The 25,723-nt window shown below is 51.9% G+C and overlaps 10 protein-coding genes across 10 annotated transcripts; 6 read left to right on the top strand and 4 right to left on the bottom strand.

Annotated features, from left to right (window-relative positions):
• Positions 1-4,316: 4,316 nt before the first annotated feature.
• Positions 4,317-6,191, top strand: A1O9_10983 (uncharacterized protein; the record flags this gene model as incomplete). The annotated part of the gene is made up of 1 exon (XM_013400211.1): positions 4,317-6,191. The coding sequence occupies one exon, from the start codon at positions 4,317-4,319 to the stop codon at positions 6,189-6,191; it is 1,875 nt and encodes a 624-aa protein (XP_013255665.1).
• A 637-nt stretch (positions 6,192-6,828) lies between these two features.
• On the top strand, positions 6,829-8,611 carry A1O9_10982 (uncharacterized protein; the record flags this gene model as incomplete). Its single annotated transcript, XM_013400210.1, has 3 exons — positions 6,829-6,870; positions 6,974-7,122; positions 7,198-8,611. The coding sequence occupies 3 exons, from the start codon at positions 6,829-6,831 to the stop codon at positions 8,609-8,611; spliced, it is 1,605 nt and encodes a 534-aa protein (XP_013255664.1).
• Positions 8,612-9,067: 456 nt separating this feature from the next.
• On the bottom strand, positions 9,068-9,313 carry A1O9_10981 (uncharacterized protein; the record flags this gene model as incomplete). The annotated part of the gene is made up of 1 exon (XM_013400209.1): positions 9,068-9,313. A coding segment is annotated over one exon (246 nt), but the record flags the coding sequence as incomplete, so codon positions are not given.
• A 931-nt stretch (positions 9,314-10,244) lies between these two features.
• Positions 10,245-11,530, top strand: A1O9_10980 (uncharacterized protein; the record flags this gene model as incomplete). Its single annotated transcript, XM_013400208.1, has 3 exons — positions 10,245-10,451; positions 10,535-10,848; positions 10,933-11,530. 3 exons carry the CDS (start codon positions 10,245-10,247, stop codon positions 11,528-11,530), a joined length of 1,119 nt encoding a protein of 372 aa, XP_013255662.1.
• Positions 11,531-12,852: 1,322 nt separating this feature from the next.
• On the bottom strand, positions 12,853-13,608 carry A1O9_10979 (uncharacterized protein; the record flags this gene model as incomplete). Its single annotated transcript, XM_013400207.1, has 1 exon — positions 12,853-13,608. The coding sequence occupies one exon, from the start codon at positions 13,606-13,608 to the stop codon at positions 12,853-12,855; it is 756 nt and encodes a 251-aa protein (XP_013255661.1).
• A 1,808-nt stretch (positions 13,609-15,416) lies between these two features.
• Positions 15,417-16,175, bottom strand: A1O9_10978 (uncharacterized protein; the record flags this gene model as incomplete). Its single annotated transcript, XM_013400206.1, has 1 exon — positions 15,417-16,175. One exon carries the CDS (start codon positions 16,173-16,175, stop codon positions 15,417-15,419), a length of 759 nt encoding a protein of 252 aa, XP_013255660.1.
• Positions 16,176-17,253: 1,078 nt separating this feature from the next.
• Positions 17,254-19,131, bottom strand: A1O9_10977 (CAMK protein kinase; the record flags this gene model as incomplete). Its single annotated transcript, XM_013400205.1, has 1 exon — positions 17,254-19,131. One exon carries the CDS (start codon positions 19,129-19,131, stop codon positions 17,254-17,256), a length of 1,878 nt encoding a protein of 625 aa, XP_013255659.1.
• A 1,467-nt stretch (positions 19,132-20,598) lies between these two features.
• A1O9_10976 (uncharacterized protein) lies at positions 20,599-21,795 on the top strand (the record flags this gene model as incomplete). Its single annotated transcript, XM_013400204.1, has 2 exons — positions 20,599-20,632; positions 20,702-21,795. The coding sequence occupies 2 exons, from the start codon at positions 20,599-20,601 to the stop codon at positions 21,793-21,795; spliced, it is 1,128 nt and encodes a 375-aa protein (XP_013255658.1).
• Positions 21,796-21,949: 154 nt separating this feature from the next.
• On the top strand, positions 21,950-23,614 carry A1O9_10975 (uncharacterized protein; the record flags this gene model as incomplete). The annotated part of the gene is made up of 1 exon (XM_013400203.1): positions 21,950-23,614. The coding sequence occupies one exon, from the start codon at positions 21,950-21,952 to the stop codon at positions 23,612-23,614; it is 1,665 nt and encodes a 554-aa protein (XP_013255657.1).
• A 704-nt stretch (positions 23,615-24,318) lies between these two features.
• A1O9_10974 (peptidyl-prolyl cis-trans isomerase-like 3) lies at positions 24,319-24,843 on the top strand (the record flags this gene model as incomplete). The annotated part of the gene is made up of 1 exon (XM_013400202.1): positions 24,319-24,843. The coding sequence occupies one exon, from the start codon at positions 24,319-24,321 to the stop codon at positions 24,841-24,843; it is 525 nt and encodes a 174-aa protein (XP_013255656.1).
• Between the last annotated feature and the right edge of the window lie 880 nt (positions 24,844-25,723).

The raw sequence follows: 25,723 nt of genomic DNA, 5'->3' as shown, positions 1-25,723 counted from the left end.
CGGGCCTTTGGTTCATCGCCCCCTTTCTGGCGCCCGGTGGTATGCTGTTCTATGCTGATTCTTCGATGTAATTCTCGGTGCCACCATCGTCCTACACCGTCCATGTCCTTGCGGGTGCACGAGATGTCTCTGATGCTGACTTGGGTTGCCTATCTTCGTTCAGCCCATGACCTACCCCTTGGGCCCTTGCCCTTTTGGCCCAACATCCCTTCTGACAACTCGGCCGTTTCGTAATCATCGTCGCGTGTGGCACCCAGCAGGAGTGGCTCTGCCGAGAGTTCTGCGTCTCCTCTTCGGCAACCCTTAGGATTTGACATTCAACTTTCTCACAATCCTTCCCTGACCGGTAGCAGGGTTGTAGGCAGGGCAAAAAATGGACGCCACCAAAATAGAAAAATGCACTCGCACTCAACGACTGCACTGCCAGACCCGCTTTTCAATTCAAATCCTCCGTCCGGGAACTTAATCCATGCTCGATTGCGAAGATTGTTGTGGAAAACGTGTTAGCAACTTAGTACTGATGAGTATGTACTCGTATCACTAGTAGTCAGTATTATCATGCTTCTACATCACGGCCACTCCCTGGCACTATTTCGTGCATCTCGCTCTAGGGTTTAGTGCTTTGACCGCTGTCAACAAAATGGCTGATATCCGCAAGCAAGGGCCCAGTTCCGTATTACCGTGAGACCTTCAACGATTTATGATTATTATTGGCATTGGGTGTTTGAGGCTGCGAAATCGAGATCTTGATCCAGGATCCATAACCCTAACTCACGACCTGGTCCTTTTCCCTCCCTCAAATCGTGACCCTTCTCTTTTTGCATGTCCCAGCTCATGGCCACGGTCAAGACTCGTCAGCCGTCAACACGCCACAGACCTTGATCCCTTCCGTCCACTTGCTCTTGCACTTCGCTCCACCTGGAAAGCGGAATATCAACCCAAGACGTGTCGTCTGTGGGAGAACTAACAATTAACCCCGTAAACCGTGCATCGTCATTATTCAGTGCTACATTCCTAAATGTAGCCCTTCACTCGTTCCTCGCTTAGACTAGCGACTAGTATTGATGCAAATCCAAATGTTTCTGGGTGGACTTATCGGATCCATTACTCACATGCTCTACGCAGGTTTTATGCTCTGGTGTTTCTCCGACCATCGATCGTCTCCTATTCTTTCGCGGCGCCGGATCCAACATCCCTTGCACATCATGGTCATGTTACTACCGCATGCCTGGAACCCCTCTGACTGGCTCCGGCCTCGGTTCTGCATTCTCGACAGTTCCACCCATATACATCTCACTAGTACGACTACATTATCGTTTGACGCTCAGGATACTTGTGGCTTCAACCTCCCGAGCAGGTGGGTGGCAATTGCGCATTGTAGACATTCGGCCTTGATGATGAGTGCTCCGTGGCACAGTAGCCGCGGCTTGCCTACCGACCGACTGCATCCATCACCTGGTTCAGGCGGAAGGCTTCAGCCTGCTCAGTCCCTTGTACGACATCTGAAAATGTGCCCTGGCTGAATGAAACAGTCAAGAACGAAATCAGCTGGAGTATCCGCATTTCGGTACTTTTCTTGATGCATCGAGTGACGTGCCTGAACCCGTGCTTGTATTAGGTCCACTCTACAAACTTTGGGAATTGCGGCCTTGACAAAGTCTGCACTTGGTAAGTTTCCTCGATCCTAGGCTGAGCAAGGACGCGTCGAATCGTGTCGGAGGATCAGCTGCATCAATTTCAGTGGCAGCAATGTCAAGGAGTGATAGTTTGGATTAGTGGCTAGTGCCTAGACAACAGCAAGACTCTGGAACACCGCACCCGCGCTACGGCAGGAAGCATGACTTCCTAGGGTGTCGTGCTGCTTAGCCCGTGCCTATCGCCTGAGTGCAACCCGCCCATATCACACCGTCTACGGCCTGTGACCGCCTGGGATCCTGGGCATTCTTACGCCCCATTTTTGTTCATTTTTGTTCACTGAGTGGTGTGTGGATGTGCTGCTGATCCAGACGCTATGACCCAGGCCAGCGCCGATAGCCCTGCTGGCCACACACACCCCCCGCCCAATGCCGCTCCTCATGTGGTTACAGACTGGCTTAGCGGATCCAACCAGGCCCAAGCCAGCACCCTCAGCAATTTTCAAACCTGCCTTCCTCCCTCCTAGTTCTGCTTTCAGGCTTCACACTCAATTCTTTGCGCCCCTGGCCACGCCGCTCAGCGCTCATCATTGCCGACACCCACCTGGAATGCAGCCTGCAGCCAAACAGGAAGCGGCGGACGCTTTTGCAACCCAGGCTCCAATTTCACCTGTAATTCCATTAACGCAGAGCCGTGCGTCTACTCACGTCACTTATTCAGCCCTTAGCGCACTGGAGCTGGAGTCTGGCGCCGCTCCGACGGACGCTCACGAGTCACCACCGTCTCACCTGACCCTTGACTCAAGCCTAGGAAGAGTGCGCTCCCTTGACTTTGTCATTTGACCTGCCTGGTCGGACTTGACCATCGCTGTTACCGTCAATCACCCATTCTGGGCTAAACCCTTTACAGTACGAGCTCTGGTACGAGGGACTGAGAAGATTTCTCCCACAATCGTGACCCGCACTAGCTAAATCAAGCCCTTAGCCCTAGCCCTTGCCTATCGCCCAAGGAAATAGAAGTGCACTGTGGCCACTTAGGCCTTTTGTAGCACGTTCCTTGCGCCCAGCATGAAGCATCCCCGCTTCGTTCTCCCCTAGTCGTCCGTACCCAGCACGTACCTTGTACGAGTAAGTCCGGGCCACTACTAGCAGAGTCGCTCCCTTCCGTTTTGGCCATTGTCGGACCCGTCTACCTTGAACCCAAACATTCTCCCTGTGCACTACTTACGAGTAGTACTATGACTAAGTACTGGCGTGCACTGGGCGGCACCCAGGCGGCGTGAGCGAGGACGACAGCATGGAGGCGTCAGCAAAATCTACTCGGACGGAGTATTCGTGGTGCTCACTTTACCCACATCCCTGAATAGAAGTACGGTGCACCCTACCATCACCCCCCTTTTCCCCCTCCCTTCGCTCACTAAGACCCAAGGCTTCTCCTAGTCCTTAGCTCAGAAAATATCCTCCAAGGGCTCAGGGCGGAGGTCAGGGCTCAGTGCCCCAGGTAACCACACATACTGCAACATTCCATCCCTTGGACCTACATATTGTACATTAATATTACAGTACAGCCTTTGATACGACAGCCGAGCTAGATGCGGTCGGTGGACATTATTGCGCATCGGTTGGCATGGTCCTTCGCTCAGTTGCCGTCACCACTCACACTGGCTCGTCATTTGCTCGCCCTCACTCCGTTTTTCCCGCTCGTTTTCTTTTTTGCTTCCGCCAGTCCAGCCCATCCCATCATCCTAGCAATCCTTTTCTTTCCAAAACGTCCCCTCCATTACAGGAAACTTGCCCTTGGACTCCGCCATCCCGTCTTAGTCCACTCTGGCAATCATTACGCCAGTTTTCCTTCTCCATCCTGAGGTCCCTGCGCCTCATCCATGATTGGCTCGCCGCCTGTACCCAGCTCGTAGCTTGCCTCTGCGGCCTGCCTTCACCCTTCTGTGTGATTCCTGCCTCGTCTCCTGCTGCAAGTGCAAGTGCAACTGACCTGGCCTCATCTTGCTCAACCTGTTGCTCCAGACTGGGGCTAGCGAGGGCTAGCGAGGGCCCTGACATCAACCTCAGGCCGAGCCTCGAACCGCCTGCCATCACCATCCAAGAAAAGGCCCAGTGTAAGTCTGTATCCATGAAATCCCCCAAAACGCGAGATCATCACCAGCACCCAGGTTGGTCTTCGTGATCCATTCGTTTGGGCCGCCACAAACCTTACCTGCCAACTCGCCCGGTGTTTGCGTTCTTGCCATTTATTGCCTTTGACTTTTTCGGCTTGCTCCTGAAGTGCGTGCTTTGATACTCCATCCTCCCTTCTGCGTTCATAATCACCTCCTGCCTGGGTGAAAGGCTTCCGTTCGCGGATCCACCTTGAAAGACAGCCTTCATTCCAGTCCCCAATTCAGCCCATCACTCCAAAACATCCGACATGCTGGTCACTTACTACCAAGTCACTAGCAACTAACTGACTGAACTGTTTCTTTTTGTTCTGCAATGTCCCTTGATTTCGGAAACCTTCTTGCATAAGGCTTTCTCCTTCACCTACAAACCAGCTCGTTCACCTTTCACTCTCAACCTCACAGTCATTCTTCAATGCCGTGCTCGTTACCGATCGGCTTGATCACTTGAATGTCTCCTCGGGATCCTTCCTAGCCTCTCATCATCTTCTGCAGGCGGCATTTGCTCATGTCGGTGCTTCACGACCCCCTTTACAACCTTGACTGGCCGAGGTCAAACCCCAACCCTGCTCACGAAAACGCCATCACGAATGGGTTGAAAAGGTGGGAACAAAGCAGGGCTTCGTACGCTACAGGTCTCCCTACTCCCCCGGCATCCAAGGCCATGCCTGGAGTAATATTGGAGAACGGCTACTCTGGGTTTTCCAACCAGGCCATTCAACACGATGGAGCTACTCATCGAGAAGGTTATGGTGTCAATTCCCAGAGAGGGCAAGCCTCTTCGAGCAACAGCACCAGCCAATATGCTGTCGCCCCTCCACCCAACGATGTCAATCCCTACAATCCTCATGCGGTCGACCAAAGTAAAATAAACGCAATCGCTCCTCATCTGCAAATTCCCGAGTCTGTGAATAAGAGCAAGGGAAGCCTGGCCGAATTTGCAGCAGAGATCACTTGTCTATTCTGGTTTGAGACTGCAAAAACTCTCCAGTATGCTGAGGATCTTCCCTTGGACAGTGTCGTCGACAGGGGCCTACTTCCAGACGCAACACCATCAATCGGGTTCCGAAAATGGGTGACGACAATAATAAGTACCACTCAGGTGGGCAAAAACGTGATTCTATTAGCATTGATGTTCATCTACCGCCTCAAACGGTTCAATCCTAGCGTGAGTGGGAAACGTGGGAGCGAATTCCGCCTTCTAACTATTGCGTTGATGTTGGGAAATAAATTCTTGGACGACAATACCTATACAAACAAGACATGGGCAGAGGTTTCGGGAATCTCAGTAACTGAAATTCACATTATGGAAGTGGAATTTCTCAGCAATATGCGATATGATCTCTATGCCTCGGCTAAGGAGTGGAGCCAGTGGAAGGCCAAATTGGGAAGGTTTGGCGCTTTCTATGACAAAGCATCGAAACTCCCTTCGGTGGATGAGAATAAAAGTATCACGGCTCCGGTTACACCAACATCTCAAAGCTTCTCTGGCAAGTTGCCGTCGCCACCATCGACCCATCACAGCGTCAGCCCATTTGCAAGCCAGGGGTCGCTAAGCAACAACTACCCTACCCTACCACATCCCCTACCAGCGTCCTCTCAGCTGCCTAACTCACCACTGCGACAACCCATGCTCCCCTCGTTTCAACCAGAAAGAAAAAGAAGCCGGGACTATTCCTCAGACCTCCCCCCGGCCAAAAGGCCACATTACTCTGGCTCTTTTTCGGGTCCAGCAAATGGTGTCCCGAATGCCACGCTCCATCCTCCTAGCAATATTCGCATATCTCCATCAACAAACAGCCACCTGGCAGAGCCGTCAGGCTTTTCAGTGTCGTTCGATGCGCCTAGGCTTGATGCTCCCAGAGTGCCATCATCGCTCGGTCTATCTACTACACACCTTGCTCCCCTGACGGTCCCCTCGACTAGGGCGATGTCCTCAGTCTACCCAATCACTACTAGTGGATATTCCCAGCCGGTAACTCCAATGTCTGCCATACCTCAGAACTTGTTTCAGAACCCGATCCCAAGCATTGGAGAGGGTGCCAGACAACCTGCCCATTTTCCTTCAGCACATACTTCGCCCTCTAACGGGTATCAAACGAGCACACCAACATTGCCTGGATTATCTCCATCCTACTTCTTGACCCATCGAGCCTCTCCGTATCGGCCAGTCCGCCACGTAAACACACTTCTGATCCCTCCACCTTCAACTGCATTACAAGGACCAGTCAGGACTGTGCCATCCGATCAAATCCATTATCAACCATTGAGCAAAGTCTCCACGCAGCGTCGAGTAGGACTCTTGCCGCTGATGCCACTTGACAGTTGGCAGCACAGCAATGCCTCTACTCCCATTGCGCAGCACCATAGTTTTCATTATTAATCCCTAGGCAGCGACTTCATTTATAAGCGGCGGACATGATCTGCTTCAAGCATAGCGTGGCGTCTTTTCCTTGTCGGAAGAATTGTGCTTAGCGACATGCATTTACGGCGCTTCAATAAAGGTACATTATGGCGAACATATCCGTCGGGATTGACACAGTCCGAGGCGAAGGTTCTTGTAAAAGGATTGCTCCTCGATAGATTTTACCCATATCATTTCAGTCTGACTAGCAAACTGAAATGATCACAAACCAGAGAGTTTTATACACCCTAAATCACAGCGTTGACAATCTATTCATAATCTCAAGAGCTTATCTAGACGTCATTCACCAACCAGGACAGAGCTTAGCAACACGTGACTTAAATGCCCTGTCAGAACGAGGCTCCAAGGCATTGCACGTGACACGAACACGAGGTAATTTCAACGTCAGCTGTACCCTCGTAAATTAGTGGTCTGGCCAAGAGAGCGCCGCACTCTGGATTACTACTATGTACATACCATGTGAATACATCATAGCCCGTCGGCCGCTCTCGACCCGAAATCAGAAAGAATGCCCGAGGAGTTGTAGCGTTTTTCAGCACCACCCTCTATGCGATACAAATGATGCGGAAGACGTGTATAAGCCTATTCCGTAAGGATGCGCAAGACACTACTTCTGGTCTTCATCCACGGCTTTAAGGTGAGCTTTTCCTCCAACAAAACTGGGACCAAGTGACAACACTCTTTCCTTTCCTTGTGCCATTGAGTCATACCGTAATCGTGATGCTCACAATTCTGCTCAGGGAGGTGATGATACGTTTGGAAACTTCCCCGAGCACTTACAAGCCCTCGTCAGTCATGCGCTACCAAACATTGATGTCCTGGCGGTGACCTATCCCAAATTCGAAACTCGAGGAGAACTAAAGGACTGTGTCGCTCGCTTTAGAGAATGGTACGTGCGAACGAAGAGGAGGTGAACATCTCAGAACTATCTGGAAATCAACTGACGTTAAATCGGCGCCGGAAGGCTCCAGAATAAAGTCATCGACCTGGAGGTCGCTCACCAGACTCCGTCACCTACAATCGACCCATCCGTACATGTCATGCTAATTGGGCATTCGATGGGAGGCATAGTTGCTGCAGAAACATATCTTCTCCTTGCAAGAGAGCAGCCGATTCCTGCGGCGTCCTCGAGACAAAATCCCGAAAGACCGAATTATCCCTCGAACACCACATTGAATTCCTCTACCTCTACGTCACACCCAACTCCTGCCCATGATAGAGACCACTCCCCTACGTCTTCATTCATGTTCCCACATATTCAAGGCATTCTAGCTTTTGACACACCGTTCCTTGGTTTAGCACCGGGAATGGTTGCGCATTCGATCGAAGGCGGTCACAAAGCTGTCGCAAATGCTTACAACACTTATAGTGAAGTGGCTTCCATATTTGGCTGGGGCTCGAAATCAGAGCCTGCCATGGGATCGGCGGCTTCTTCCAGCAAAGCGGTGGGAGCCCTCCCTGCACCTACATCGGCTGCGGCGGATGCAGCCGCTGCACCCAAATGGCAGTCATGGGGTAAATATGCCATGTTCGCCGGTGCAGCGGGTGCAGTTGTGGCTGGGGGTGCAGCAGCGCTGTATTCACAAAAGGAGAAACTTAGTACAGGGTGGCAATGGGCAGGAGATCATCTACTATTTGTAGGTGAGCTGTTCAAGCCAGAGAGGCTACAGAAACGAGTCAACGATGTCGAGGATGCTTGCCGGGAGAGAGGATCAGCATGTGCCAATCTCTTCACCAACCTGGGCAAAGGCGCACGGGAGGGCTACGGCATCACGAGTAGTGTCGCCGGCAAGGACCGCACCTTTTGCAACCTCCCCGTGAGCATCAGTAAGCAAGGGCAGGAAATCAAGGCATCTCAGGGCCCAGGGTCCGCCTTCAGCTGGTTAGCAGCGATCAACGAGAAAGCAAAGGACGAAACAACAGCCCACGTCTCCATGTTCTACCCTCGTGAAAACCCGGGTTTCTTTTCACTGGGTGAGAGTTCCAAAGAGCTACTCGCGGCATGGGTGCATCAGGGCTGGTACCGGGCCAGCGACGGTCCAACCCGTCTGGGGAAGGAGCTCGGTGTGACTCTCGGTGAGTTGGGTGACGGCTGGGAGAAGCCGGACTACGACGCTGAGGAAGTCAAGGCCAAAGAGCGCGAACGAGATCACGACAAAGGAGCGAAAACGAACCCAGAGCCTGACGTTGAAGGGAGCCTCGCACATGACTGGGAAGGCGTTGATCTTCACAAGGGCCGTGACGAGCTCCACGATCACGACGATGAGTTCCGCATGAGAGAAGGCGGCGAAGACCTTCACGACAGTGTCATTGTAGAGAGAGCGGCAGCAGATGGCGAAGTCCCGCTGCCAACACCCAGGGCTGACACTGGGTTTTAATGACGGGCTCTAACTCGCGAGGGAATTGAGAATCGAGGACGAGAAGAAGAAACAGACCAAGATGCTTTAACGTATAATATGCAGAACCACGAAAGTCACGATAGATGCCAAGTTTCAGAAATGAATGGATCTTAAGGCGCAAAGAAGGTGGATGGGTATGGCACACGAGATACGTGATTACTCTTGACAAGGACTCGAAACTCGCAGGAAGGAAGGATGATATCAACACCTACACATCTGAGGTGTCCGGTGCAGCACACAATAAAATAGCTCTCATTGAAAAGCAGGCTCGGTGGTGATTTCTGCTGTGCATGCTTCCCGCGGGATGAGAACTTGAACGCAAATTGCGGCTCCTCCTTGGTTGTCTCCACCTAGTGCCCTGCCCTGAGCGACTCAGCAAGCGGAATTTCAGCACTCAACCACCCACCCTCCACGACTGCAACCTTATCAACCTCATTAGCCAGTGCCACCCGCCTCCTCTGCGCCCGCCCCATGCGGCAGACGCTGCTGGCCCTCAGCCTCCATGCCCTCGCAGCCCGTGACCTTGCCCGCCGCACTCTCGACCACACCCAGGACTCGCGACTTCGCAGGTGGGCTGTCGGCGGACTGTGCCTGCACGCCCTTCATCTCCTTGACCGCGTCATTCTTGGTTTGCTCACCCGACTCGTAGCCCAGGGCAGAGGACACGGTGCCTTGGACGTACTATGGATGTGGTGTCAGTTAGCAAGCGAGGTTCAGGTTGTCGACGGCCAGCAATAACCGAGACGGAACAGAAGTAAACGTACCTTTGCGTGACCTGCAATCATAGAAGGTTGAGACTGAGAAGAGTCTGAGGTTGGGTTTTGGTCCGACGACATCGTGGACTGGTGGTGGGTGGTGTCCTGTGTTTATTTCGTTCTAGTGGGCGGGGGGGGTTATCAATACGACTGACCTACAGTCTTTCTGGCTGGCTGTCAGTATTTGAAGGCGGTCTTTCGAGGATGAAAGCAAGCGGGATGGTTGCGTTGAAGTGACAATCATATGCTAGTACATACGAGTAGGTGCATCTTGGATGAAGATGGATGATGTCACTCTTTTCAGATGATACCCCGTATCCCGGAGTCCCAGCTTGGTCCGTGACACATTTCCCAACCAATCATACATACGTACTGTCGCTGAAGTTTGGGCGGCTTTTTGGCAACTCGTGAAAGTCCAATCCTGACCGCCCCTCCTGCACCGCATGGTAGAACAAGGTGAACCATTGCTTGCGTTATACAGCATCAAGGAGCATCCAGCTGGATTGCACCACTGACTGGGAGAACTTGCAGGGAGTAACATGTGTTGCGGAATAGATAATTGTCCGAACCGCAACTAAGCCACGTTAGGTGCGACCGAGGTAAGTCAATAATAGCGGCTGAGTTCAATCCTTATTGAGCAGCGTCTGGTTGGCTATCAACGGCCTTGACCTCAACCTCGAAAGTCCGAGGCTATATTCCTCGATCACCGCGGGTGATACGGCGTGGATGTCGTTGTTCTGATCAATCTTACTTCAGCATTGCTGCTAAGCCATACGGCAGCATGAAGGTTCGATGAGAAAATATCCTTTCCTGTACTATTGTTCAGCGATCACACATCCACTCCACCACGAAGGAACATGACACCCAAATTTGAGGCTGTACTAGGCAAAGTGCCCATCTCGTGGAAGCGCCTCATAGCCCTCAGGCCACTCGGTGATGATCAATTTGAGTCTGTAACGCCCGCCTGGCCGCCGGCTCCGCACAAGAGAGCCTTTGGGGGACATGTTTACAGTCAGGCCGTTTACGCTGCTAGTCACACCGTCGGCGAGGGCTTCGTTGTGCATGTACGTTGAAAGAAGATTCAAGGACCCTCCCCGCAAGCTCAGCTGGCCAATGAGAAGCTAATTATGTCGGGTGGCTGTTATAGCAAGTGACCGGTCACTTCATCCTGCCTGGCGCGATCGACACTCCATTTGTGTATCGAATCAGAAGGATTCGTGACGGCGGGAATTATTGCCTGAGAAGTGTGGACGTCTTCCAAGAATCCGAAGATGCAGGGTTCGGGAAAACTCCATGTTTCATTGCCACGATTTCTTTCAAGCGGCCCGAAAAAGGATCCAAGAAATGGAAAGATTTCAATCACCAGAGCATTGCCCGTGACCATATCACCACCACTTACCAGAGTGTCCTAGAAGGGAAGGATTTCGAAGACCATGCGCTGGCGCCCGGGGCGGATGCTTTGTGGTAAGTTTTCTGAACTTCCTAAGAGCTATCTATCGACTGCGCATTTCGGTGGTATTTTGCTTATGGTTTTCAACGAGTCAGGTGGGAAGAAGAGGAGCAAGAAGCATGGTCTCGCGCCGCCGCCGCTTTCCCCGGTGTTGAGACGAGAAAAGTCAATATGCACAAGTATAACGGAGTGGTCAAAGAAGGAGGCGGGAAAGATGGCGAAGGCACCACCCGATGGCGGCAACTACTCTTCTACCGCATCATCCTAGACGAGCAAGAAACCGAGCCGACCGACTTGAATCTCCACGCGGCGGCACACCTCTACGCTTCAGACCGAAACTCGCTCTTCCTCCTCCAACACGCCGCCGGCTTCCAGAGCATTCGGACAGATATGGCCTCCCTGTCGCACACAGTGATCTTCCATCAGCCAGCGGACTCGCTGTGCATGGTCGATGACCAGGGGAAACCCAAATGGTTCGTGCAAGAGTCGTGGACGACTTTCAGCGCGGATAAGAGAGGCTGTCATAACTCTTACCTGTGGGATTTCGCAGAAGGTAGCGTTCTGGCTACTACCATCCAGGATGGCATGATGCGTTTCCCGAACAGCGGCAGTGCGACGTCGGCGGCCGAGAAGACGAGCCTCACCACCAGCCCTCCTGAGGAAGCTGTGGAGCAGTCGAAGAGTAAATTATGATCATTCACTGCTTCCCCTTGATTCGAGGACGACGCGGCGAGGGCGAATGACTTTTTGGAAAGCACGGCATTCATCTATATGTCACGCCTGCAGGGCCCCCTTCCCCTCTCCCGCGAGTAAGACACGGGAGACAAGTCTCATCCAGCCGGCCGGGTGTGCATATTTGTTCGTCTTTTTACTTTCTGACACACATATACTTTGGTGGCAAATAACAACGTACCACAAGAGGTTTCCTCTCACACTGCTCCAGCCGAATGTCAATAATCGTTGCAGCTTTCCCAAGCACGCCAACCACACAATCCCAATTTCAGACGGCCGAGTATTTGGTATAGATATTACTCTTTTCTTTTTGGTGCCGATTAGAACATGAGATGTTCATGGTGAATATCGATTGTAGCCCGCTTTGCGGCGTTTCCCGGAGCTAATCAACTCGGGGGTTTCCTGGGATAGACAAGTTTGGGGGGGAAATCATGTTCATCTTCAGGCTAGTGCTAGGCCAGGGCTATGTGTGCACGCGCCGACATTTACCAAGAATTAACAAGGAAAAAGGCATTTCGACAGCCATGAAACTTCCAAAGCGAAAGCCAAGCCAAGTCATAGTCGACTTCAGAAGGCTCTTGCTTCCAAGGTTCCCTCTTCCACCTCGAATTAGCTAGACATCCAATCCACTGCAGTGTACGATAGCTTCAAAGAGCAATTTCTATGTGCTTCCTCGCTAGCCTTGGAGCTCCACTCGTCTGTTCCGCCCAAGTTTTCGTCATTAAGCAATACTCCATACTTGATGCTCTGCTCTGCGATTCCAATGCTCGCTTGCTCTTTCTCGCTATGCTTGTTGTTATTACAGGTGTTGTTGTGATTGCCCGGTAGGGCCGGGGGGATCACGTGCACCGCCTCTGGCTGAGACACCATCATTCAGATGCCCTCAGTTCGAGCTGGTTTCGCATACGGTATGTGTGTATGTGTGTGTTGTGAGGAAGACTATCGCTAGCTCCCACCCACCCCCAAAAGTTTGTTGGTTTGTTTCATCTCATCGTCAAATTCAGTCAGAGGGTATGCGGCTCTGCGCGTGTGGTATTTGCTGTTGCAAAGTAGATGTACAGCGACTGAAACTGCTACCAGATGATGCTGATTCGTTTCAGTTCTTGTTTGGTTGTTTCTTTTTGCTCCTGTCCATCGTTGTTGACGGCAGGGTTGCCAGCTTCAGGGTTGGATTTGCGGGGAAGCGGAGGGGTCGAGCAATAGAAAAGAGGTTATTTATCACTATCTCTCAGTTACCTCCCCAAAGGAGTATCATGAGTCTCATCTGTGTTCTGGAAGTAATGTCATAGCGAGACCAAGAAGATCAAAATCAAAGTGAGCACAAAGAAATGTGGCTGTATAGCTTTGGAGAAAGTGGCAGTGTTGCCAGCGGGGTCGAAAGGACTGCCACCGCCACCAGCGTTGCCGCCACTGGTGTTGGAACGAGTGGTGGTGGTTGATGCGGCCGACGCTGAGGTCGTGCTTGTACTTATGGTGGAAAAAGAGGTAATGCTGAACGTAGTTGAGTCCGTGGAGGCGGAGGAGGATGACGTTTCTGATGTGGCAGTGGTGCTATCGGTTGAGGGACTTGCAGACTGGGAGTTGCTTGAAGCCGCTGTTGACGTCGCTGCGGTGGTCTGCGTCGCTGCCGCTGTCGCTGTATTTGTTAATGCAGCAGTGGTTTCGGCGGATCCCACAGTGGTAGTGGTGGTTGATGTTTCTATTACTGGGTCACACAAGAACTCAACCGCTTCTCCCACAAAGATTTTCCCGATTAAAGAATTCAGGTCGGCTGTCTCTCGGCTACAGGCGCGCTGCACCGCTGATTGGGCGGATCGAATACTCGACTGACAATTTGAAGAGCAAGAACCCGACCCTCCAATGCCGGCCAAGTCGTTGAGATTGCAGTTGCTAATGCTGCTTTGATAGGATGATGTGCAAGTAGAAGAAAATCCAACGACGAGTTGAATGTCGGAGAATCGGAAAGTGGCAGTTGAATCTTGGACGAAAATGAACAGGAGGCATGCCAATGCCCAGGACGACGATGATTTCGAACCCATGTTTGACGGATGGAGAGGCTGGGTCGTTCTTGGAAAGACGGGCAGATATAAATCAGTCAGTCGGTTCGTAAGGTGACAGACGCTTTTAAGTCTGGCTGGCCGATTCGGTTATGCTGGGTGAGGCAGTCAATACCACATGAGGTAGAGCGCAGTGCAGCGCAAACAATCGAGCCAAACGGTAGTCTCGCAAACAGGGAGCGGGGGGAGAAAGGACAGGCTTGGTGGTTCAGACCAGCGGCATCACAGATGAGGATTCCCCAACACAGTAGTATTTGTCGCTTGTTGTGTGATAGCAGAAGATTCCGGTAATGAGTCGACTGCCGCGGAGTGACTTTGTCGTCGGTAACCGTGTCACGGTTTGCCAACGCCAGAGCCCAAGATATTCGATTGTCTCCTTCCCACGCCACCCGGTCTTTAGAAGGGGTCTCTTAATCGTTGGGTGGGAGTCAAGTTACTCTTGGTTACCTGGTGCCAGCAGGATCAACAACGATCTACGTCCGTTCCAAGAAAGTAATCCTAGTGCGCGAAGCAAACACTGCAGTCAGAAGCAAAGGCAGTGTTCGGAAGAGAGTAGGGATATTGCAATCGACAGATCGTTGCCGATCGCAATCAAAGCCGCGCAGCGTCGACGGGCAAATAGGGAAAGGGAGATCGTCAGATGATGCTGTTGAGCGGATCCCAACCTCTGGTCTGAAACGGATGGGTGCACAGATGCTGCGAACAGTAAGTTGGCAATGACAGGCCGTTGGGTGCGCAGCGGGCAGCCTGGTTATATTGCAATAGGAACGTGCTCTCGCCGTGATCTTGGATGTACTCCGCCTCTTTCTAAATCTACTGACTCGAGACGCCCGTCGGATTCCAGCCCGGGAAGCGAAGCGAAGCGAAGGAAAGGGTGCTCTGGTTCAGTCGATGAACTCGAGGAGGATGATGACGGATCGCAAATGGTCAGTGCAGTGCCTGCTGCATGGGCAACAGCTGGGTATGGAGTAGAGAAGTGAAAAGATCAGTGTGTTGCATGAAATGTACAGAGATCAGACAGGGGGCAGGAAGGTTCTGGCTGACGACGGCAGTGAAGCGTGATCGGGATAGATGGCTACGATTGATAGGGCGCCATGAGTTGGGCGGCTGCTAAAGGGCATAGCTACGGTTCACCATGGAGTGAAAGCATTTGTTCTGCGACAGTTTAGGACCCTGAGCTAGGGAGGGTGCGGGAGGGCTCGCGAGGCTGTCGACAACGAGGGACCGTGAGTCGAGGATGGAGGAAGAGTGGAGGGCGGGATGAACGACTGTCACGCAGGATGATGTATGATCGACAGGGGCTGGAGGCTGGTTGATTGGCGCGTCGCTGTCAGGGGACCTACATGACACCACCCAGCAAGGGTCGTTGGATGAATCTCGAACAGCCGCTGCTTCAACGGTGACCGGACGATGTAGACTTGACTGTTGCAGAACACCGGCCGACGGATAAAACCGAGAAGAGGCCTCCTTTCGCGTTCTGTTCTTCCAGCTTCTGAGCTCTGAGGTCTTGCTGCTTGTTGTGTACTACTCCGTCCTGTACTCCGTAACGAGCACGAGTACTCGCACGGCGGATGCCAAGAATTTGAGAGTGAGAACGTGATGGCGTCGAGGCCTCGTCACGTGTGGGCGAGGCCCTTGTACTACAAAGACAGCCTTTGTTTCATGCTCGACGGTAGTTGTGTGCATGGCGCATCGTTCGGGCCGGTGCATGCTTATCAATCCAGGCGTCGCTGGCAAGTGGGTGCAAGGCTCCAGGGCATCTTGGGGAATAGCTCAAGGCATACGGAGTACTATGATGAGCGGCTGTCCTCCTCCTCATTGCTCGTAGTCCTATCCGATGATAACCCACCCAGCCCTGTCCAGGGCTTCGTCTGGGGCTCGCGGATCATGCAAAAGAGATCGCAGGCAACACCATCGTCTTCACAGACCATCTTCTTGGCCAGCTTGAAGCCCAGCTTCTGGTAGATGGCAATGTTGGGTGTCTCCTTGGAACTCTCAAGATAGCATTTGCGGCCCTCAGCATCTGCCATTTCAGTGACTATTTCGAACAATTTGCGGCCGATCCCTTTCCCTTGAATCCCTGGCCTGACTGTGACCATGTTGCAGAAGTAGTATCCTGCCGGGTCGTCCCATAGTTCAGCCTGGGCCATTGCTTGCTCCTGTTTCCAGATCCAATATCGCTTGCTGTTCAACCCGCCGCGGCCCTTGTATCGGAACAGATTCCAGCCTTGCTTGAACCATAGGAGATATCCATCCCACCACTCGGCCCATGTCTCCTTCTCGGCCACGCTTCTGGGCTTCATCCACATGCTGACTCCGATGACTTTGCCCTCGGCGTCTTCCGTGTCCTTGGCCACGAAGAATAGCGCATGTCGCATCCCCCATTCGCATTTGGCCTTCAGACTAGCTAGGTTACGCTCCTTGTTGAATTTGCCCGGTCGCGTGTCGAATGCCCACAGGTGATATGGATCATCCGCAAACGACACCTGGATGCAGTCTGCCACCGACGGGATGTCTGCTGCGGTGATCGGATGGATTTCTATGCCCATGTTTGCCTCAAGTGCTCTCCAGGATCCAGTGACTCGAAGGAAGATATTGGACGATGCAAAACAGGAGGTAAACAGAATTTCGGTATCGTGTACGAGTAGATAAGCGACCCAAGTCTGATGGAGATATGTGGATATATTCCACGTCTTGGGAAAGGATCCTCAGTGCACGGTACTGTTTGTCTTCTGCCCGCCAATGTCACACATCCCAGTGGCTCAGTGGCTTCCCATTTCACAGCTAGTCCTTGTGCACAACACCACTCTAGCCTGTTAGTATATATCCTATGTTATTCGGATATTGTACTCCGTATTATGTGGAAATAACTATTAGTAGATGGAGAAGTCCTGATGGAGAATGGCGGCACTTAGTAGTAGGTCCAGTTGAGACCGCTAAAATTTCCTTCTCTCGCTTCTCAAGCCTCCGGCCTCAAGCCCGAGGTTGACTCCGATACTGATGCCTCGAATTCCTCGTCCTTGCAACTTTTGGTATACAACCAAAGCTTATTGGGCCCCTCGAAGGCATCCGTGACTTTTTCTTACTTTAAGAGGCTAGACAGCTCGACACTGCTGAGTACCAGGGATACTCGACGGACTTTCTCCTAGCTATTGAGAAAGAGGGTATCATTCATTATCATTAACAGCCTAGTAAAAAGACGCTTTCAATGCTCGCCTTTATTTCATGCTTGTCATTTGGACCAAGGTTGAGACAGAAACACCGAAACCCTCTAATGTACATTCCGGATGTCAAGTTGTCCAACTCTCCAAGCCCAAGAACCCACCATGAGGAAGCACAAGCGCCATGCATGAAAAAGCAACAAAGTTCCAGTCGTGAGTCATAAAGTAAATTATATCTTTCTTCGCCTCCCAATCCCGGCCCAATGAAGGGCAATAGGAGTTGAATGATTCGTAACAAGTTGTGTAGCGTCATCAAATGACAGGGTGTTCCACATCCTGTCTTGCCCAGTTTCGCTCGGCGAACGAGTCCTTCGACAAGTCTTGGGTGTCCTTCGAGACTGAAGGACTTCCTCCGAAGCTAGGGCTGCATAGCCTCAGTCGTAGAAAAGAGTGCAGCTGAACGATCTCACAGTCGCCACACCGTTGTATTAGGCTGAGGCGATTCTTCCTTCACGGCAAGGTCTTCCAGCCACCTTGAATCCAACACACGACTGATATCCCAGCGAGAGGAGTCCTCCATTGCCAGACAGTTACTGACTAGTTCGAGAACATCATCCCCGCCTTTGTCAGCTAGCTTCTGTCGATCCCATTCACCAGCCAGGATTTTCATTGTTACACGAGGCTGGAAAGCATCGTTAAATGGCCGAGATCCAACCACCATGCTATACACACATACCCCGTATGCCCAAATATCGACTGCAGGTGAAACTATCGCGCGTTCGGCAGGTTCACATGAATCCAGGCATTCCGCAATGCGTAGGATTTCCGGGGCGGCGTATTCAAGGCTACCACCGGTAAAGGCAGATGTCGATGTATCTGCTGGTCCAATATGTTTCTGAGGCGGCCGGTCCGAGTCGTGAACTGAAGGGCTTGGTGGCCCTGAGCTATTGTCGCTGGAAATCCATTCGGCCATGCCAAAGTCGCAAATGCGGAGTAAACCTGGCTGTCCATCCTGAGAAGGCTCAATTAGAACGTTCTCAAGCTTGATGTCTCGATGCACTACTCTTGCGTCGAGATGAAGATAGCGCAAGCCCATGGCGAGCTGATAGGAGTAGGACTTGGCGATTTCGAGAGGAACACCCTTACGATTGCTTCTGACCAGATCAAACAAAGTCCCGCCTCCATTGAGAGGGATAAAGCAGAACGTAGCTTCGTCGAGCTTGTAGACAGCTTCAAGCGGTAGAATATTAGGATGGTTGAGAAAGCGCCAAAGCTCTACTTCGTGCTCGAACTCAGCCTGTGCTTGCTCATTCTCAACCTCGCTCTTACCCTCCAGCCGTCTACGGACGATCTTGACAGCAAGTTTCCGATGCTTACCATCCTGAAGTTGAGTCACCTCTTTGATTGTGCTGAAACCACCAAAACCTATTCGCTTGCCTAGAACATAGTCGTCACCAATGGTTTGCCCCTCTCCGTCCACAGATGCTGAGATCGAATCAAGACCATCACCATTGGTACCACTGCTGACGGAGAAAGCTCGGAGATATGACGATGCTGCCGATCTAGGTGATCTTGTGGAACCTGAAGTGTTCTGACGTGAGGCTCGACTTGCGATATCGTGCATACTCTTTCGCAAGCTTCCTGCTCGGGAGAAGAAATCTTGGGGCGACGCTGAGAACTCACCATCCCTCCATCGTTGTGAGGCAGTGCGACGAAAGGGCCTAGATTCATCGTAGGAGAACGCTTGCCCTTCACTAGGCGACGCAATGGTAGGTGAGAGCGCATAATCATCGTCATAACGAGGAGTCACAACTTCTTCTGGGGGAGGAATGTTAGGTGACTGGCCGAGGTCGGTGGTAGACTCGCGAGCCATCTCATCAACTGTCCTCTGTAGCAACGGAAAGCGAGCTTCACCAATACGGGGATGCTCTCTTGGTGGACTGGTCGAATACTTGGGCAAATGGCGACCCGTAATTTGATCATAATGGGATCGTTCAGACTCGCTGTGGGCTCGATTGGCCTTTGATTCGGTTGGGATCAAGAAAGGTCTTCCTCGTCGATCTTCCCTCGATGGCGTTTTCTGGAGGGGTTCTTGGATACTCTGGCGTAGTCCTGAATCCAGCTTGATTTCATCATCAAAGCTTATGGAGGTCTCGCGATTTCGCATGTATCTATCTATCGCGGTCGAAGTAGTCTCGTCTGACTCGGTGATGGTGGAGTTCTCGATGGGGACCGGGATAGAGATTGGAGGGGTGGCAGTAGGACAAATGGTCTCCTGACTGACAGCTGAGCTTTCGAAGCTCAGTCGTGGCCGTGCTGGAGGAGCTCGTGCAGCGAGATCCATGTCGTAGGTGTTCTGGGTGCCAAATTCATGTTGCGGCTCCGGATTGTCAGCACTGGCATACGCCATCAACTATGATGCAGGATGACTTCTCAGTCACACAAAATGTAAAGGGACCCAGGGTGAATTTGACGAAGATGTGAGAAGGGAAGATAGAGAAAGCTCAGTCAGAAGGACAAAGACGGATGAAATTTCTCTTCACCGGCACGTGGAAGAGAAGGACGCAGGCACAGGCTGGGTGGCGGGGGGAAGGTGGGAGGAGAGTGGAAAAACGAGAGGGAGTAAACGGTAGAAGCGCTTGTTCGCGGAGTTGGTCGTGTGAAAGGCAGCGATTTGCAGCAGTTGGAGGAGTGGGAGTGGGAGGGCATGTGCAGACTCCAGAGTGGTGGTTGTTGGCAGGAGCAAGCAACCTTAGGCGGGCGGCAGTCCCCGTAAAGGTGAAAGAATAATCATAATGGGTGGAGGCACCTGGCGCTCGTGACCCGTGCCAGCACAAAGACAGCCTGGAGAAAGGGTGATTGCTTGCTGCAAAAATGCTTGATTTGCATCTTGCAAAGGCCCGGACTTGAAGCAGAAGAAGATCGACTTTTTGATGTGTTATTTACAAAGCTAATGATATGTATCCCATCAAGCACCGTGACATCAATCAATGACGACGGCGCCCATTCCGGCCATTCAAAGTCAACGGCCCGACCTTGGACATGCAACTTGCATGAGATTTCGCTTTGGCTCCCCAGGAACCCCCACTCGGCGCTCGACCAATGGCCTAATAAGCCTGTTAGCGCCTCGTTCCCAAGGATTAAGCTGCCCGCTGGGCCCCCCGGGCTACTAAAGACCCTGGGCCCTGCACCGAGGGGGCCACACCCAGTCGCGGTCCCGGTCCCAGTCCCAGCCTGCAGCACCCACCCTGGCGCCAGTTTTATTTCTATCCGTGCCTGGTTTTCAAACAAATCCTCTTTGGGTGTGGATAGGGGAACCACATCGCACCGCACCTCTTTTCTCCTCAAGTCACCACACCACACGATTGACTGAGTCTGTAACTGCAACGTCAAACTGCGCCTTGGTATAGCGACAGACAACACCACCATTTCGTCCATACCTTCATGTCTTCGCCAGGCTCGCCTTGACACTCTCTTTTCGCTCTCGTCCTGCTTCCCTACTATCTTTCAACGCGTCGCTCCTTCCCGCACGAGCTGGTCCTCTTTCCTCTTTTCCCCTTCCGTCGGTCATTACCCCAGGCGCGTGTCGCCTCGTCCGTTCAACCGCAACCGCAACTCTGTCGAGCAAGACTGGCGCTGCCCTTCTCCTTTCTCTAGCCTCGCCGTGTCACCGATCCTTGATCCTCAGTGCGACAGCCGACAGCTCCTCTATGCGCTCTGAACCAGCCCAGGGCCTGTTGGTTTCGGTGCGCCTGAACCCAACTCGACACCTCCACCTCCGCCTCAGTATTTTGCCCAAATGGTTCGCGCCATGACGTCCTTGAAACCTCAGCTTGTGAGAGCAGGTCAGTTGACTATCCGTTGCGCTACGATATTAACTCGCTGAATTGCTGCTCACCGCCTTGTGCCTTCAGATACTCTTGATTTGCAAGATCATGATGCCCCCTCTGCTAAAGACCACTCTCGCCAACCGACCCAACCATCACCCTATGGATATGGCCCCGCCGCACCGCATCAAGCACAGACGCTGAGACAGGCTGAACATGATGCATATCAGGAACAACACACGAGTCCCAGAGAGTCCGAGGACCGGGCCAATGGCGGGTATGGCTACAATCACCAAGACGACCAAAACGACGACCGTACAAATGATTCCAATGGTACCAACGGACTCGTGTATAATGGCCAGGATGTCGATGACGGAGATGGTGGGGATTCCCATGATGAGGATATGGATGACGACCTGTTGGACAAGATCTCGAGTTCTCCCTCAATTGAAGATGGTAAATATACCCTTCCTGTTTGGCCCCCTAGAGCCGATTCGGTCAATCTTGGAGCTTTTCCGGCTTCATCGATGGATCAGAGTTGCCACTCTTCCCTTTCTTCTTCACCTTTTACCTCGCACCCTGAATGTTTCCCGTCGCGATCCCTGCACTTTTCCCAATCGGCAAGTCATCCTGGTGAGTGTGGGGGCTACCAGATCAATGGTACAACACGGTTTGAGACCCGGCAAGATGAAGATTCGTCGTTCGCTTCGTCCACGTATTCTGATGGTGGGATTGACACCCAGCTGGGAGGCATACCGCTCTCCGAGTCTCAGGAATTTCGGAGATATTTGCTGCCCGTGGATGACCCGCTTTTGGAAGACGTGTCCGAGACGCAGGACGATGAATACATCTATGATGAAGAGGAAGACTGGGAAGACGATGATTCTTCTCTGGTGGACCCTGATTTGAGTTCTGATGATGACCCTGAGGATTTCCAATTTTCCAACGATGATCGTTTGATCGACTCTGGTTGGGGTGGAGAATGCTTACGAGAAATAGAGGATATCGATTTCGAATTCGTATACGCACTACATACTTTTGTGGCCACTGTCGAGGGCCAAGCCAACGCTACAAAAGGCGACACCATGGTGCTACTAGATGATAGCAACAGCTATTGGTGGCTGGTTCGTGTGGTTAAAGATGGCAGCATTGGCAAGTCATCAAGACCCATATACATTTGATGAAAATGCTAACATCGAACAGGGTACTTGCCCGCTGAGCACATAGAAACACCGACAGAGCGCTTGGCGCGACTAAATAAACATAGGAACATTGATGTTTGTCACTCGATAAAGTGGTCGATAGCTGCTAACATGACTATAGCTGTCAGCGTCGATGCTTGGAGACAACCCAGAAAAGTCTAAGAATCCCCTAAAGAAGGCGATGCGCCGAAGAAACGCAAAAACAGTCCAATTTGCTGCACCCACATACTATGAGCCTTCCGACTACGAATATTCCGATGAAGAAGAAGAGGGCGATGATAGCCAGCTTGACCAAGGAACTGACGAAAATGATGACGACGATGCCGACAGCCGACAAGAAGCAGATCGAGAACCTCAAGCCCAACAAAATGCCGCCTCAGCAAATGGAATCCAGCGAATGACAAGTAATGACAGCTTGAAGAGTGACCTGTCTTCGACTAGTTCGACTAAGGCTCAGCAGCAAGACGTTGCTACAGTTGAGCAAAACAGAACCGAAGATGCCGTCTCAAGGTCCCGGAAAGGCGTGGTTCGCAACACCGATTCCTTCTTTAGAGACGACACCGTCGAGACCAAAAAGATCTCACTGACTCCGCGGTTATTGAGGGGTGACTCGGAGTCTGGTCAATCTGCAGAACAAGAAGTGCGACAGCGTCAAAGCCTGGACACGTTTGATAAGGTCGTCGGCGCGGAAGAAAAACTCAAAGACAAGGACAAGGACAAGGACAAAAAGAAGGAAAAGAAGGGTATGCTAAGCGGCTTATTCAAGCGAAAGAAGGGCAGTGCCCCTCAGGAAGAGAGAGAAGAAAGACCGTCAGAAGAATTGAGACAATCCCCGCAATCAAAGGACTCTATGGAATCAGTCACATTTTCGAAGCCTGACGGTGGCCTGGAGCGCAAACCTAGCAAATTGCAGAAAACACCTCCAATGGCCTCACCAAAGTCTTCGCCCACGGAGGCGCGTGCGCCTCAGCGAGACGTGGTAACCGCGCCAGTTGTGACCCCGCCCGCCCTATCAGGACCAGCACCAGCACCGCCTACACTTCGAAAGGTCGAATCTGAGTCCGAGCTAGCTGAAGATTTGTCTTCTACCACAACACAGAATCAACCGACTGGCCAGGTGAATCGGTTCCCCTCACTCACAGAGAAGAGATCCATCTTTGCGCCAATTACTACTGCTCTGAAATCTACTTCTTCTGCTAATGCAGAAACAAGCTCTCCTGTTAAGCCGATTTATTCCAAGCGAGCGAAAGAACGATTCGCCATTGATGATAGTGGGTCTGAAGACGATGGACACACACCCAAGGCTGAAGACCAAGATCGCAAGAGCATATCACCTCTCGCAGAGGGTCAGGATGAACAATCTCGCTCAGACTCCTCCATACGAGTTTCGCCGATAGAGTCGATCGGACCGATAAATCAGCAAGCGCGACAGGAGACAACTATGCGGTCAACACCCTTGCCAATCGAAACCAGCCACGCGGAGTCTGAAGGGACTGCCAGCACATCCAAGCCGTCACCTTCTACCGCAACCCACACACCTTCTACCTCTCGATCCACACCAACGTGGTCGGACGCGTCATTGAGATCCTACATGGAGAATGACCAAGATATCAAGGATCTCCTGATTATTGTTCATGACAAGTCGAATATCACACCAGTTGGGGCTGACCACCCACTTATGAGCAATTTATTTTCGATTGAACGGAGCAAGCTCGCGGAGATGCAATCCCAGCTTGATTCTATGCTAATGACTTGGATGGGCAAAAAGAACTCGAACTTATTGTCAGCAACGAGCTAAAAGCGAGCACCATCGAAGCCAGGGGTTTTCTTTCAGGCCAATGAACCTAGATGGATCCATTTGTACAACTTTCATTTCTCGGCATGTCAGAGCAATAGCTCGACTTGTACTACTAGGGACCAGGACCAGGCCTTTTTTCCCTTCTTTTCTTGTTACGACGTTAAAGCTCAGAACGAATGATCGCAGTTGTGGATAGTACTTTAAAAAGATTACGCACATGTACAGGCATTCCCTCACCCAAGGTGAGGGCTAGGGGAAGGACGGCTACGAGTTTGGGGAGTTATGGCATTAGGCATGCGAACCAATGAGGCTCGGAAACGGGTTTGACCGATTGACAGGGTATATTCTTTTGTGATGTTGAGATTTCCCGTGAGAGTGTTGCTTCTAAGAGAAAGCATTAAGGTACATGCCAACGAATATGCGAGGCCAGAAGGTAATCCACGTGACCTTGTCATCTCTCACTGATCACGTGAGAACCAAGTTTCTTCTCCAATTCGTCAAGCCCACGGTCCATCCCCATAGGATTTAACATCGAGACAGCGAAGGTGCGGCAAAGGTTATTTGATTTTCGGCCTAGACTACCGGCGCCATTGGGCCTGGTCTGGTATCTTTGTGAATTTCGGAGCTGTCCACTTCAGACCCCGAAGTTTCCAAATCATGTCTGTCACGGTATGTATTTTGGAGGTATTCGAGGGTTTCCGCTGATGAATAACCAGCTGCAGACTACTCACGGTGACCTCAAGATTGAGATCTTCTGTGAATCCGTTCCTAGGACGGCTGAGAATTTCCTAGCACTGTGCGCGTCCGGAGCTTATAATGGGACCCCCTTTCATCGAATGATCCCCGAGTTCATGATCCAAGGCGGCGACACCTCACAGTCATCTCGTGAAGGTACAACGGACGCAGTCGTGAAGGGAGGGACCTCGATCTGGGGAGAATACTTTGAGGACGAGATCAAGATTCCGGCTCTGCGACATTCGGGCCGGGGCATGCTTTCGATGGCGAATAAGGGGCCCAAAACCAACGGAAGTCAATTCTTCATCACTTTCAAGGAAGCGCCACATCTTGACGGGAAAAACACTGTCTTTGGTCGCATCATCGAAGGAGCGGAGGAAGGAGGTACTCTGGACAAGATGGAAGCTGTCGCAGTTGACAAAAAATACCGACCAAAGGGGGAAAAGATTACGCTCAATGCGGTCACGATCCATGCCAACCCACTGGCTAGCTAGGGCAGGAAATTCAGGATGCAGAGATCCTTGCAGACATATTGCATCTTCGTCGAGGTGTTGGCTCAGCTACACCACACCGTATCAGGAAGGAAACCATGACTTCAGCTAAAAGTGCTGAACATGCAAGCGACAGCGATGAGCCGAAAGGATGCCATCATTCCCGAACAAGTGGCGACGTTTGATTCTTCGTCAAGGCAAGACTCGAACTGCTGGCAGCGAACGGGCCCAAGAGTGGCACTCTTGGGTCCTCATTACATAGGTCGCAATAGATGCCCGGCTTGGGAAGGGGCAGGCACGGGGTGATCAAGTCTGAGGAGTACCGTAGTTCGCATACGGAGTAGTACGACGGTGTCAGGGAACGGAATTATTATTGGGCCCACAAACGGGCGTGGATGGCTGGCCTCAAAAGAATATCCAATGCCCAGCTGTACGTACCGCCGACGGAGAATAAAAGAGAATCCGTGGACGGACTTTTATCAGGCACGCCAATGGCTGATGCGGGAACAGGAGGGATACACGTGAACTCAGAATCGCTATCAGAGCGGGTTGCAGATTGACTGACGTGTTGATTGCATTGGACGTGAAATGAACGTGGATGTGGATGGGGGTGGACGTGAACGTGCAGGATTGGCACCAAAGCAGCCCGAGGGGCCCAAACTTGAGTGCGTGTAGGCGCCTATGTCTTGGTGGCCCTGTGGCAGTGGTGGTCTTTCGTGGGGGCCGAAAGAAGCCCGATCGAATTACAAGGTACGACTACCGGTAATAAAGAAGGTTTGAAGGCGAGCATACTTTGGGGTCCATAGCATGTAGGTTAAGCCGTAAGTGTATGCATACATCAATCAGTCAGTGCGTTAGTTGCATATTCGCATGCACTTGGTCG

Source organism: Exophiala aquamarina, assembly GCF_000709125.1.
Source record: "Exophiala aquamarina CBS 119918 chromosome Unknown aczIA-supercont1.15, whole genome shotgun sequence".
Classification (NCBI taxonomy): Eukaryota; Fungi; Ascomycota; class Eurotiomycetes; order Chaetothyriales; family Herpotrichiellaceae; genus Exophiala; species Exophiala aquamarina.
This window is presented reverse-complemented; position numbering and strand designations above follow the sequence as displayed.